This window comes from Tamandua tetradactyla, chromosome 6, assembly GCF_023851605.1.
Source record: "Tamandua tetradactyla isolate mTamTet1 chromosome 6, mTamTet1.pri, whole genome shotgun sequence".
NCBI classification, from domain to species: domain Eukaryota; kingdom Metazoa; phylum Chordata; class Mammalia; order Pilosa; family Myrmecophagidae; genus Tamandua; species Tamandua tetradactyla.
Genome location: NC_135332.1, coordinates 97133813 through 97147606, shown reverse-complemented (window position 1 = coordinate 97147606; position 13794 = coordinate 97133813). Strand labels below are relative to the sequence as shown.

General features: G+C 37.5%; 1 protein-coding gene across 5 annotated transcripts in view; it reads left to right on the top strand.

Moving 5' to 3' along the window:
- ATP6V1H (ATPase H+ transporting V1 subunit H) overlaps positions 1-13794 on the top strand; it is a 152435-nt gene that overhangs the window by 122107 nt on the left and 16534 nt on the right. For 2 of the 5 annotated variants that reach the window (XM_077166756.1, XM_077166753.1), the window contains one exon: positions 1507-1652. The exons of the other annotated variants lie outside the window; for them this stretch is intronic. In XM_077166756.1, the coding sequence (XP_077022871.1) occupies positions 1507-1621 (115 nt within the window). In that variant the 3' untranslated portion in view covers positions 1622-1652. The remainder of the gene's footprint in view (positions 1-1506; positions 1653-13794) is intronic. 5 annotated transcript variants of the gene reach the window in all.

Sequence of the window (13794 nt, the reverse complement as noted above, 5' to 3'; positions counted from 1 at the left end):
ATACTTATTGCACATTTTGCTTATTTAAAATCACATATGTTCAGTTTATCATCTTGACAGTCTACAACAATTTTGCTATTTTTCTCTCGAGAAGTATGAAATACTTTAAGTAAGAATATATGTTCTGATTTGCTTTATCTTTAACAAATAATTTTTTTAAAAAATTTCACGGTGTTTTTATAGATTGTCAGGAGAAGCTGCACATTTGGCCAATAAATAATGTAAATGATAATTTGTAGAAACAAGTTAGCTGTTAAATGATTCCACCAGAACGAAACAGGATCGTAATTGATACTACTATTGAAAAAGTATCTTAGCAAACTAAGGCCTAAACCTTTCCTTTTCTTGCTCTTTATTTTCTTCAGTAATGCTTTGTTGCAAGAAACAAACCCTCCTCAAGTTAGCTTAATTATGAAGAGATCTCTTATAAGATTATCACGGTAGCTCACAGAATCTGCTGTTAGGCAAAGTCACCCAGTCTCAGTGAAACTGGGAATCACACCACTGGCAGGAATGAAGGCAGCAGCCTCTTCTGTCTCTCTCCCCTGGGGGGCCACGTGCTTTCTTATCTCTCAGCCTTTTTGCCAGCTTCTTTCTGTAAAATGTAAAAAGTGGCAGTCTGAACCTCTGTGTCTCCTGATTTTCTTCTTCAGCTTTTCACATTTGACTGGCTCAGTTTGGTATCCACTTTGCCGATTCCTGGGAGTGGGAAGCTCATTTACCTTCTGCCTAACCTTTTCAGTAGTCTCTTTGACCTGACAAGCTGAAGCCAGGGTGGCCCAGAGGTTATGACTCTCAACACTTGTGCTGAAATCAAGTTGTCGGTCATCATCAGAACTAAAATGACAAGTACTAATTGTAACAGTTGTGAAATGTGTGAGTGGAGGTGTTTTGAGTGCCTCAGTTCCTGTCCTAAGCTATGGGAATGTAAGTTTCTGGCCTCAGGGATTTTAGAGATGAGTGGGAGAAAGACAAATTCAGAAAATTATAGCACAGTGTTCTGAGTGCTAATTGATCTCTGTGTACTTTGGGAAAACACGGGAGAGGCATTTGACTTTGTCCTGGAGAAATTAGGACTGTTTTCTGGAGGAGGATGCCTAAGCTGAGACATTAGATAGGAGTCAACTCATGTGAAAAGGAGGGGAAGAACACATAGAGAAGTGTCCTGAGGGTCTCTGAGGATGGTCTTTGTGTTTTGCTTCTCCGGTATCAGCTTGTATTCAGGGCTTGACTCAGAGTAACACCTACTAGATGCTGTTGGATGAGTGAAGTTGCTTCAACGGACAAAGCAGGGGTGGAAGGGGTAGTAGCAGACATTCAAAAGTCTAACAAATTGGAATATAATATGAGCCACAAACCACAGGTGACATTTAAAATTTTCTAATAGCCACATTTTAAAAAGGTAAGAAGAAACAGTGAACTTAATTTTAATAGTACATTTTATTTAACCCAATGCATCTATATTGTCATTTCAAGTTTTTTTCCCCATTTGTTTTGTTATGCCAGGTTTTCAAATCCAGGTGTGTGTTTTCTACTGACAGCACATCTCAATTTGTCCTCACCCTATTTCAAGTGTTCTGTAGCTCCACATGAAGAGTGGCTGTCAGAAGATGGGGGCTGAGGATGGAGATGTGCAGGGAGTGAGATCAGAGGTGAGCCTGGCAAAGTAGGGAACTCCATGACAAAGAACCTTCCTTGTCATGATCATGGGTGCAGACATTCTCCTAAGAGCAGTGGGATGCTACTGGAGGGCTTTCAATGTGAGAGCACCACAGAAAGACTTGTGCTTCACAGCATCACCCTTTCTGCTGCGTGGCAAGTTTGGAAGGAAGGAAGCCAGTTTGTGGGCTGTTGTGCTGTCAGCAGTAGTGGTGGCAGCAAGGAGGGAGGAGAGACTAGTGTTATTAAGGAGTTAGAAATGATAGGACTTGATCTCTTCAGTGGAACTGGTGGTGAATGGAATGGTCAGGAAAGGAGTTAGACTTCTGGCTTGCTGCTGTATGGGGTTCATTTGCTAATATAGGGGATTTAGAAGGAGAAACAAGATTTGAACTCACTGAGGAGTTCATTTTTTTTTTGGATAAATTGCATTTGATGTTTCTGTATTATATCCATGGAGAAAGCAAAAGACAGTTGGGATATAGATTTGTAGCTCAAGAACATCTCAAGATATAAGCCAGAGCAGTGGATTTAGAATAATCAGTAGAGAGAGAATTGAAATTATGGAAGTAGATGAAATTACACCCCCCCCCCCAAAAAAAAAGTATGTGTAGAACAGGGGCTTTACACAAAGGAGGTTTTTGGATTAACTCCCTAAAGTTGTATGCAAAAAGTGTGTGTAAGTATTTTTCAGGGGGAAGAGTCATGCTTTTCATCAAATTCTCAGATAACTCTCATCCAAAAAAGGTTAAAGAACCACTGTTAGTCAAGAAAAAGACAAACAATCCAATTAAAAAATGAGCAAAGGACATGAGTAGGCATTTCTTCAAAGAAGATATACAAATGGCCAATAAATATCTGAAAAGATGCTCAATGTCATTAGCCATTAGGAAAGTGCCAGTCAAAACCACAGTGAAATACCACATCAAGCCCACAAGCATGGTTATTATTTTTGAAAAAGGAAAATAACAAGTGTTGGAGAGGGTGTGAAGAAATTGAAATTCTAGTGCTTTGTTGGCAAGAATGTAAAAGGAAATAGACATGTGGAAAACAATATGGTGGTTCCTCAGAAAGTTAAAAAAAATTATCATATGACCTGGCAATCCCACTTTTGTATATATACCCAAAGAAAGTGAACATAGGGTTGCAAGCAGATACTTGTAAACTAATGTTTTTTATTTATAAACCAGTAAGTTTATAAGTAAACTGTGAATACTTTTTTCACTAAATAATGCTGTTAGAAACATAACAGCATTATTCACAGTAGCCACAAAGTGGAAACATGCTAGTGTTCAGGAGCATATAAATGGATAAACAGAATGTGGTTGTGGTGGTTTGGAGCTATGTACTCTAGAAAAACATTTAAACTTAACCCATTCCTGTGCGTATTAGCCCTTTTCAAATAGGGTTTTGAAAAACAGAACTTTTCTATGAGTTGCTTCAGATAAGTTGTGGCTGAGAATGAAGGTCTTATAGGTAAGGTCAGCGGAACTCAGAAGGGAAGGGAGTGGCCAGGAGAGGCCATCCTGTGCATTGCCATGTGACAGAAGAGCCATGACCAATGATCTCTGGCAGCCAGCCCCAGAACATCAGAACACTAAGACGAGCAAAGTATTGCCTTGATGATGCCTTGATTTGAACTTCTCATAGCCTCAAAACTGTGAGCCAATAAATTCCCATTGCTTGAGCCAACCCACTGCATGATTTTTGCTTCAGGAATGAGAAAACACAAATAGTGATACATACATATAATGGAATATTATTTGACTGTAAGAAAGAATGAAGTCATAAAACGTGCTGCAACATGGAAGAACCTAGAAAACTTTATGCTCAATGAAATAAGCCAGATACATAAGGTAATTTAGATGACTAGAAATAACAGATTTGCAGAGATAGAGAGCAGATTGGATATTACCAGGAGAGGGGCAGGGGGAAGAGGAAATCTTTGTAAAACAAAAAAAGGAAGGAAAAAAGAAGAAAAAAGAGCCACTGTAAGAGATTGAGACAAGAACATTGAAGGAACTGACAGAAAAATAGATGGAACACAGGGAGGGTGGGGTGAGGGGAAAGACTGACTCTAAAGGGAAATGGCTGGAATATTAGGAGCAGACCAGAAATATATGCTATTAGGAAAGCAAGAGGAATGTATTTCGAGAAGGGCTAAGTGTGAGTACTGCAAAATAAAGCAAAGAGGACAAGTAAGGGAACTAAAAAAATGTATGCGGGATGCAGTAACAGGAGTGCTGCCGGAGGGCCACAGGTGGTACTATAGATGGTGGATGCTGGTGGAGAAGTAAAGAAAGGAAGTGTCAGCATCCCTTTCTAGACGTTTCATTCGGAGAGGGGGAGTGCCCAGAGGAGGTCGAGATTGGATTTTTGCTATTATTCTGGGGTTTTTCCCAGTCCTTTTTCTTTGCTTAAATGAGTCCTGAATAGTACTTTTATTTCCCAGTTGGAATAGAGGATATTATTATTCAGTCATAATATACTTTAACCCTGCTAACTGTTTTCTGAGGTACTCAGGATTTTCTCTTTTTTTTGGTTCAGCTTCACTGTGTTGCTTCTGGCCTGAGAGCACAATCAACTTTTCTGCTTATCTGTGTAGATGAGAATTTGAGGAAGGGATAACAAATAACACATGAGGTCTCAGGTGGAAATTGTGACAAGCTGTGTGTTGAAACAGTTCACTGAGGAAGTTTCAGAATTTCAGTCTTTGAAAAAAAAAATTGAATTGTACTGCCTGTCTGGATTTGTTTGAATTTGTAGATAGGCTGTTTCCTAAGCATATTTTAAATGCCAGGCTGATTGATCTATTCATATATACTTGCATTGAAGCCAGAGTATATCTAGCACTGATTCTGATATTTTTGTTCAAGAGAAGACATGGTTGGAAGGACAGCTTTAGCTAATGATGTGATAGAAACACAAAACGAGATAGAAATTTGTTTCCTTTTCACATAAAAATATGTGAAACAGTCCAACACCCAGCATCATATCCTCAGGGATCCAGGCTTCTTAACATTCCACCATCCCTTGGGCTTGGCCCTCATCCTCAGTGGTTATGGATGGTGAGTACTGTTGCAGGCAGGAAAAAAGCCTCCTATAAGTTGCCCCATCACTTCTACTGATACCTGGTCCAGTCTTCAGTCACACGTTGCACGTAGCTGCAAAGGAACTGGAAAGTGAAGTCTTTGTTTTGGAAGGCTATGTGCCCTACTATTTAGGAGTTCTGTTGTTGAAGCTGAAAGAAAGGGATATTGGGGAACACCAAGCAGTCTTTTTCGCAGATGTTAAATCATACAACATACTTTTATATTACACATTAAAGTTACAATAATTGCTTTGATTTTGAGTATTAGGTTTTTAGGGCCAGATGACTTATCTCCATTGGCATGGAGAGTTGAGAAGGCTGTACCTGCTCTTGGGGCTCATGATCTTTTTTTTGCTGCATGAGCCAGGAATTGAACCTGGTCAGGTCTCCTGTATGGCAGGCAGACATTCTACCACTGAACCACCTGTGTACCCCTCATGATCTTTTAAAGCCTCTCCTTTCTTTGAGAGTTTTAAAATAACTATTGATAATCCCTTGAGAATTATTATTTGATAATTCTTATGGCAAAGGCATTGCCAGGAATTTTTGTTTGATATTTGAAATGTTTAAGAAGTTAAAGCCATTGAAGTAGTTATACCATTTCTCAATATATTAAGAATATAGCTAATTGTAGTTTTTCCTTAAATGAAATTCACTTTAATTTAATTTAGAGATGGTTTTTGACACAAAGAAGGTTGGTGATGATAGTTGGTAGAACCCTTACTCATTCATTTTTTTTTTTAGCTTATATCTTATTCCCAAATTTTTAAAAATCTAACTTTTCCGGTTATCTCGGTGGGGGGGAGGGGAATGAAACTGTTCATGGACAGATAAGTATTTAATGGCTCTCCTATGCTTCATGAGCCCTGACAGTCACCCTGTGGTGGGGCAGACAAGCACGCACCTCACTGGGAAGTCGCGTGAGATGGCTCCAAGCTCATATGGCAAGTAGGCCTCATTCAGCCTTGGGAAAGTCCTGGACAGAGGCATTAGGGGGCAATTCGCAGATTAGGAGGAATTAGACATAAATTGTAGGGCAGAGGGGGCAGTAGAAGGGAATTCCCAGGAGAGAGTGACCCGTGACTGCAAACATGTAAGCTAGAGAGATCCCAGCTCAGCTGGGGATTGCAGGTGGTTCCTGATAGTGGGAGTATGGTTGTAAAGGGTACAGTGAAGTAGGAGGATAAGTAATAGCCAGATCTTGAGAAGTTGTCTTTGCGACACTGAGAAGTTTCTACTCTTTTCTGAAGGCTGTAGAAATACTGAGGAATAATAAAAATAACAATTTCATTTTAGAAAGACTATTTTTGGGCCCAGTGTGAGCTAATAGGTTAGGAGAGGGTAAGACTAGAGGAAACAAAGGGAGTAAGGTGTTGCCAGTTAAGTCCAGGTCATAGATGATGGGGATCTCCACTAAGCAAGGCAGAATCTGGGGTAGAAGGGCCTAGGATGGATTTGGTCCACTGAGGAGATAGAATCACCAAGACCAGGAGAGTAATTGGGTATGAAGGAAAAAGAAGAGGAAGGAGGCTAGTGATTGCTCAGGAGTATAAATGATATTCTTAGTTACCAAACAAAATCACTCAAACCCCAGACCTCTTTAGATCTTGTATGTAGTATGCAAAGTTGCATAATCTGCTTTATTCTTTAAATAGTTCTGAGACTCTATTTTAGATGATTGATTAATAAGCTCATATTGGGTGAACAACTGGTCTACTTTTTTTTTTTTACATTTCTTGTGGAGCAGGAAATCATTTGGAGGCTAGTAGATCTTTTAAACTTAATTATAAAGCTGATTGAATTCACTTTCCAGATGTTTCTTTAAAGCATTGAATTAGCATTCTAAAACATTGTTTCTTTACTGTGGATTTCGTTGCACTTACTTGTGATATAGGCACTCTAATTAAAAGTAATTTTTAATTCTGTTTAAGTCGTTCTGCCAGTAATGACCTGGGTTAGATTTATGGAGTAGTTGGTAAGCTTAACTGCAAGTATCTTTGTCCCTTGTGTTTCAGGACATTTCCTTCAGGGGAGAAATACAGCCTTTTTTCAGGGTCTAACTTTTCTCTGGGACTCTTCAACTACTTTTTTTTTTAAAGGACAATTTTGTTTGTTTATTTTAAAAATTGACTTGAATTTTTTTTTCTTCCTTTTTTTGACATGGCCAGGCTCCGGGAAACGAACCCAGGTCTCCAGCCCAGCAGGCGAGAAGTCTGCCACTGAGCTACTGTTGCCCGCCCTTAACTTGAATTTTCATCAAAGTGTTACATGCACAACATTTTAAAGTTAAATAATTCCAAAGAATTTATAACAAAAACAATAGACTCCTTCCTTGACCCTCCCTAAACCCTGTTTGTATTTCCTAATGACTCCCATGCTCATCACATTTGACTGTTATTTCTTTTCTGGCATTTACTTTTATATATTTTTTAAAACTTCTTTTTAATTGTATAATATAACATATATACAAAGCAAAGAAGGAAAAAAGTAATAGTTTTCAAAGCTTTGAAGTTATAGGACAGATCCTAGAGTTTGTCATGGGCTACCATACCATCCTCTCAGATTTTTCCTTCTAGCTGCTCCAGAATACAGGAGGCTAGAAAGATTAATATTTTTTTTATCATCACAATCGACTTTTTTTTTCTTTTTTGTGAAAAATAACATATATGCAAAAAAGCAGTAGATTTCAAAGCACAGCACAGCAATTAGCTGTAGAGCAAATTTCAGAGTTTGGTATGGGTTGCAGTTCTACAATTTGAGGTTTTTACTTCAAGCTGCTCTAAGATACTGGAGACTAAAAGAAATATCAGTTTAATGATTGAACAATCATACCCTACCTTCTGTGTTAAACCCTACCTTCTGTGTAAAACCCCTTCATCACCTTTGTTCTTTCTATCCTACTTTTTAGGGGTATTTTGGGGTATTTATAGCCATTCTAACTTTTCATGTTGGGAGGGGCTGTCAATAATATGGAGTAGGGAGATGAAACTAGCAGGTGTTCTGGAGAGGCTGGGCCCTCTAGGTTTGAGGACTTTAATCTGGTCCAGGGACCCATCTGGAGGTTGTAGGTTTCTGGAAAGTTACCCTAGTGCATGGAACCTTTGTAGAATCTTATGTATTGCCCTAGGTGTTCTTTAGGATTGGCTGTAATGGTTTTGGTTTTAGTTTGGCAGGTAGCAATGTCTAACTGAAGCTTTTTTGTAAGAGTGACCTCCTGAGTAGCCTCTCAACTCTATTTGACCTCTGCCACTGATACTTTATTAGTTACACTTCTTTTCCCCCTTTTGGTCAGGATAGAATTTCTTCAACTACTTTTAATTCAGCTGTTAATTGAGTTCTATGCCTACACTAGGCACTGAGCTAAATGCAGGTAAGAGATAAATCACATACCCTCTCTGTTCTCACAGCGCTCTCAATCCTACATTCTAAATATAATTCAAGAAAAAGAACTCAATGTAAATCTAAAATGTGGACTAAATGCTAGCGTTATGACTAATACAAAATAAAGTTTGTGTTAAAAGTCCTTATGAGAACACAGACATTTCTCCCCCAACACACATTTCATAACTACTGTTGTGTGTGATGCAGCCAGTTAAAGGGCGTATTCTGCCTTGTGCAGACTGCCTTTGGGTGTAACTCTGAGCTTAATGGCCCTAGCATATAAAAGAAAAACAAGGGTTTGCCACCAACACTGATGTGAGGTGCTTAGTGCTTTGCACATCATAAGCACATGTGAAGAAAATGACAAAAGTGTATGAAATATTATTGATCCATTGATAGAGCTGGTAGGGTTAGGCATGAAAGAGTTGTTGGGGAGCTGAAGCTAGTAATGAAGAGGCTCTGGATTTGGTGCTTAGATTTTATAGCTAGTTTTAAAAAACTCTGTTACTGAAATTCCTGTAGAAGTAATTTTGTTTTATAAATTTTGCATAAATTATTTTTATAATACGCTGATGTTGTGTTGCCTTCAAAATGTAACTTCGTATTTCTTAGGACCATAGCTAACACAAATAGACTTACTTTTTAGAATCACTGATCTTTTTTTTTTTCAATTTTTTAAATGCATGGATCACCTCCTGAGGGATATTACTAATCTGTTACTCTTTGAATTTAGCTGCTGTTAGAAAATGAATTGGCTGGTGATTATGAGAATATGTTTGAGAAAATAAATTGAGGATTCATGTTGTGATATTCCTAAGCTCTTTATGCAAGCTCTTAAGCTCTTTTTTCACACCTATGCAATGATATGGATCCAACCAGTAGGAGACAGAATATTATACAAATAGGTAGCAGTCCTTTGTAGTGATTAAAACTCGTAGTTGTAAAAACAGACAGATGGGAATAAATACCCTTCCCACCACTAACTCGTTATCATAGCCTTACAACATGTCAGTTGTCATTGCTAACTCTAGTTCTTTATCCATAAAATGGGGCACCTATGCACTTTTTACAGATATTACTCTGAAGAATAAATAAGATAACATACAAAAACTAGTTAACACAATGCTTAGTACAGTGGGGCCATTAAAACTTGGTACCTGGTGTGATGTTAATCACACCTAGGCTAAGATTTAAAATATGGAAGCAGTTTGTCTCTATGTACTTAATTTTGGAATTTAAATATTTTCTCCAAGTTAGATATAAATGAGAGAGACCACATTAATTTTTAGATGCTTAGTTGTTACATAGGAAAATCATTTCATACAATCAAATTTGCTTTGTGTATAATTTTGAATCTAGGGATATCACCACGAATTACTCTAAATTTATACCTCAACTCCAATTTAGTGAATCAGCATTAAAGGAAACAAGACTGTATATAATCATTTAAATTTTAATTTTCCTCACTACCAAATACAGATCTGTATTGTAAAAATGATAAAGTTCATATTTTCTATGGCAAATTGTTTTTTACAAATTCAGAGAAGAATATTTAATTATCCCTCCTCCTTCCCTTTCTTTTCTCCCTCCCTGCTTTCCCTCCCCTCCCCTCCCCTCTCCTTTTCTCTCCTTTCTCCACTCCTCCTTTCCTCTCTCCCATTCTTCTCTGGATAGCATTTCCAGTACAATATTGAATCGTAGTGCTGAAATCAGACATCCTGTCTTGTTCCTGATCGTAGGAGTGAAAGCTTTCAGTCTTTTACTGTTGAGTATGATATTAGCTGTGGGTTTTTCATATATGACCTTTATCATGTTGAGGATGTTTCCTTCTGTTCCTAGTTTTGTGAGTGTTTTTTTCAAGATAGGATGCTGGATTTTGTCAAATACCATTTACTGCATCAAATGATATAATGATGTGAGTTTTTTTCCATCATTCGATTAATGTGGTGTATTATATTGATTAATTTTCTTATGGAATTCCTGGGATAAGTTAAACTTGGTCATGCATTACTTCTTTTAATATGCTGTAGGATTCGGTTTGATAGTATTGTGTTGAGATTTTTCTGTCTGTAAAGGATTATGGTTTGTAATTTTCTTTTCTTGTGCTCTGTTTATCTGGTTCTGGTATTTCGGTGATGGTGGCCTCACAGAATCAGTTAAGAAATGTTCCCACCTTTTCAGTTTTTTGTAAGAGTTTGAGAAAGATCGGTGTTAATTCTTCTTGTAATGTCCGGCCTGGACTTTTCTTTTTGCGAAGGTTTTTGATTACTGATTCAATCTATTTACTTGTTATTATTGTGGTCTTCTATTTCTTATTAAGTTAGTTTTGCAGTTTGTGTGTTTTTAGGAATTTCTCCATTTCTTTTAGGTTATCTAATATGTTGGTGTGCAATTGTTTATAGTATTTTATAATCCTTTATATTTGTACAGGTTGGTTGTAATATCTCCTGTTTCATTGCTGATTTTTGAAATTCGCATCCTCTCTTTTTTTCTTTGTCAGTATGGCTAAAAGTTCATCAATTGAATTGATCTTTTCAAAGAATCAGTTCTCATCATTATTTTTTATGCTTTTGCAGCTTAGGTCTTGAAAGAATTAAAAGTGGAATTAAAAAACAAAAATGCAATAATATTGGCATTTATATTTACCCATGTCGTTACCTTTACTGGACATCTTTATGTCTTCATGCTGCTTTGATTTATTGTCTTATGTCCTTTCCTTTCATCCTGAAGTACTCCCTTAAAAGTGTTTCTTGTAAGGCTGTTCTAGTGGTGATGAACTTCCTCAGCTTTTGCTTATCTGGGAATGTGTTAATCATGCCATCATTTTTGAAAGACAGTTTTTTCTGATATAGATTTCTTGGTAGGCATTTTTTTTCTTTCAGCACTTTTAGTATATCATGCCACTTGCCTGCTTGCTTCCATGACTTCTCATGAGAAATCAGCACTTAAGCTTATTGAGACTCCTTTGTACATGACTTATTGCTTCTGTCTTGCAGCTTTCAGGATTCCTTCTTTTTCTTTGGCATTTTACAGTTAATGATCATTTCTTGGTGTGTGCCTGTTTGGATTTATCCTGTTTGGAAGTTGTTAAGTTTCATGCCTTTCATTAACCTAGGGAAGCTTTCAGCAATTATTTCTTCAGATGTCCTTTCTGCCCCTTTCTTTTTTCTTTTCCTTTTGTGACTCCCATATGTATATTTTCCTATACGTGATGATTTCCCACAGGTCTCACAAGCTCTGTTTACCTTTCATCATTCTTTTTTCTTTCTTCTCTTCAGAGTGAATACTTTCAATTGTTTTATCTTCCTGTTCACTGATTCTTTCTTCAGTCAGCTCTTGTACCATTCTAGAGTATTTTGGTTTCCAGGTCTAGGATTTCTGTTTGGTACTTTCTATATCTTTATAGAAATTCTCTTTTTGTTGTCTAAATTTCCTTTTGTTCACTCTCTGTTTTCTTTTAGCTCTTTAAGCATATTTAAGACAATTCTTTAAAGTTGTCTGGTATGGCCAACATCTGGTCTTTGTCCTGGATGGTTTCTCAAATTCTGTGTCTGTAGTAGTCAGTGTTCTCTAGGGAAAGAGAACCAGCAGGTTCTTTTTTATGAAGTGTCTCACACAACTGTGGGGATGCACAGGTCCAAATTCCATAGGCAGTCTATAAACTGGCAACTCTGATTCAGGTTTTTGATGAATTCTCTAGGAGAGCCTGGCTGGCTGAAGTAGAGATGACAGTTCTCTCTTCTGATTGCTGAATTCATCTCACCTCTCCTTTAAAAGCCTTCCACTGATTGGATTAAACATCACTCATTGTGGAAGATATCCCCTTTAATTGATTGTAGATATAATCAGTCATAGATACTGTCAAATATCTGATAATTTAAGTTCATGAAATGATCTTGCAGTAACAGTAAGGCCAGTGCTTGCTTGACCAGACAACTAGGCACCATCACGTGGCCAGGTTGACAGAAACCATCACAGCACCTTTGCATAAGCCATCATTTCTTTTTTCTTTGTATGTCTTATAATCTTCTGTTGGAAAATTTTATATTTTCTAGTGTAATCTCTGGAATTTAGTCACTGAGGCATCTGTTCTTTTATCCAACTAGTGTTAAGACACAGATTTCCTTGAGAGCCAGGAACTGACAAAAGCAAAAATAAATAAATGAAAAAGGAAAGAAAATTTTTCTCCCAGTCTTCGCAGATTGGCCTGATGGAGAACACGCCACCAGGTTTTCCTGGTGAGTCTTAGGAACAGACAGTGGCAAAAATGTAGGTTCCTTCCCGTCTTTTCAGAGTATGTGTCTTGTTTTCAGAATGCATGTGTGTGGTCCTTGGAATTCACCCCTTTACGTAGACTCAGATATCCCTTTTTTCCTAGGAAATAAGGTTTCCTCCCCAACCTGGGCGCCACTCTATGTCCCACACCTGAGACTCCTTTGCCCTGGGCAGCTGCAATTTGTCTGTTCTCCTACAGTTTTCTTGCTGCCCTGATAACTGCTTCTATGCACAGGTCGTGTTTTGGGATGGTGAGCCAGAGAGGAGTGGCCTGGTTCAGTCCTTCTCGCAGATTGGTAGAAATATACATGTACGCCAGTATCCACATACAGGCTTCTCTGCTTCCACTAGAACTAGGACTTGGAAGCCATGCGATGACTCCACACTGAGCCAGAGAGAGGGTGGTGAAAGGGCTGGCCTTTTTTTTTTTAAAAAAGCTGTTTAATAACTTGAGTTTCTTTTACTTTTTTTTTTAAAGCAGTTTTATTGAGATATATTCACATACCCTACAAATTCATCCAAAGCGTACAGTCACTGGGTTTTAGTATGATTGCGCAATTGTCATCATCACCACAATCAACTTTAAAATATTTTTGTTATTCCAAAAAGAAAAACCCTATACCCCTTAGCAGTCACCTCTCAATCCCTCTCTCTTTCTCTAGCTCTACATAGCTACTAATCTAATGCTGTCTCTATAAATTTATTTATATTTACACATATACAAATGGAATCATACTGTATGTAGTATTTTGCATCTGGTTTCTTTCACTTAAAGTAGTATTTTAAAAATTATTTATTTACTAATTTTTTAATCAAAGAAGTTGTAGGTTTACATAAAAGACATGTAAAATACAGCATTCCCATATACAACCCTATTGTTGACACTTTGCATTGATATTGTACTTTATGCCTTTTGCCTATTATAATTAATTCATATCAGTGAGATCATTCAATATTTGTCTTTAGTGTCTGGCTTATTTCACTCAACGTAATGTCTTCAAGGTTCATCCGTGTTGTCACATGCATCAGGATTTCATTTCTTCTTACAGCAGCTGAATAGTATTCCATTGTATGAGTATACCCCATTTTATTTATCCATTCATCATTTAATGGGTTGCATCCATCTTCTGGCAGTTGTGAATAATGCTGCTATGAACATTTGTGTGAAAATGTCTATTCATGTCCCTGCTAGATATACAACCAGTTCTTCTGGTACTATATCTAGTCGTGCGACTGCTAGATCATATGGCAATTATAATTGTATTAGCTACCTGAGGAACCAACAAACTGTCTTCTACAACAGCTACACCATTTTACGTTCCCATCAGCAGAGAATGAGTGTTCCTGTTTCTCTACATCCTCTCCAGCACCTGTAATTTTCTCTTTTT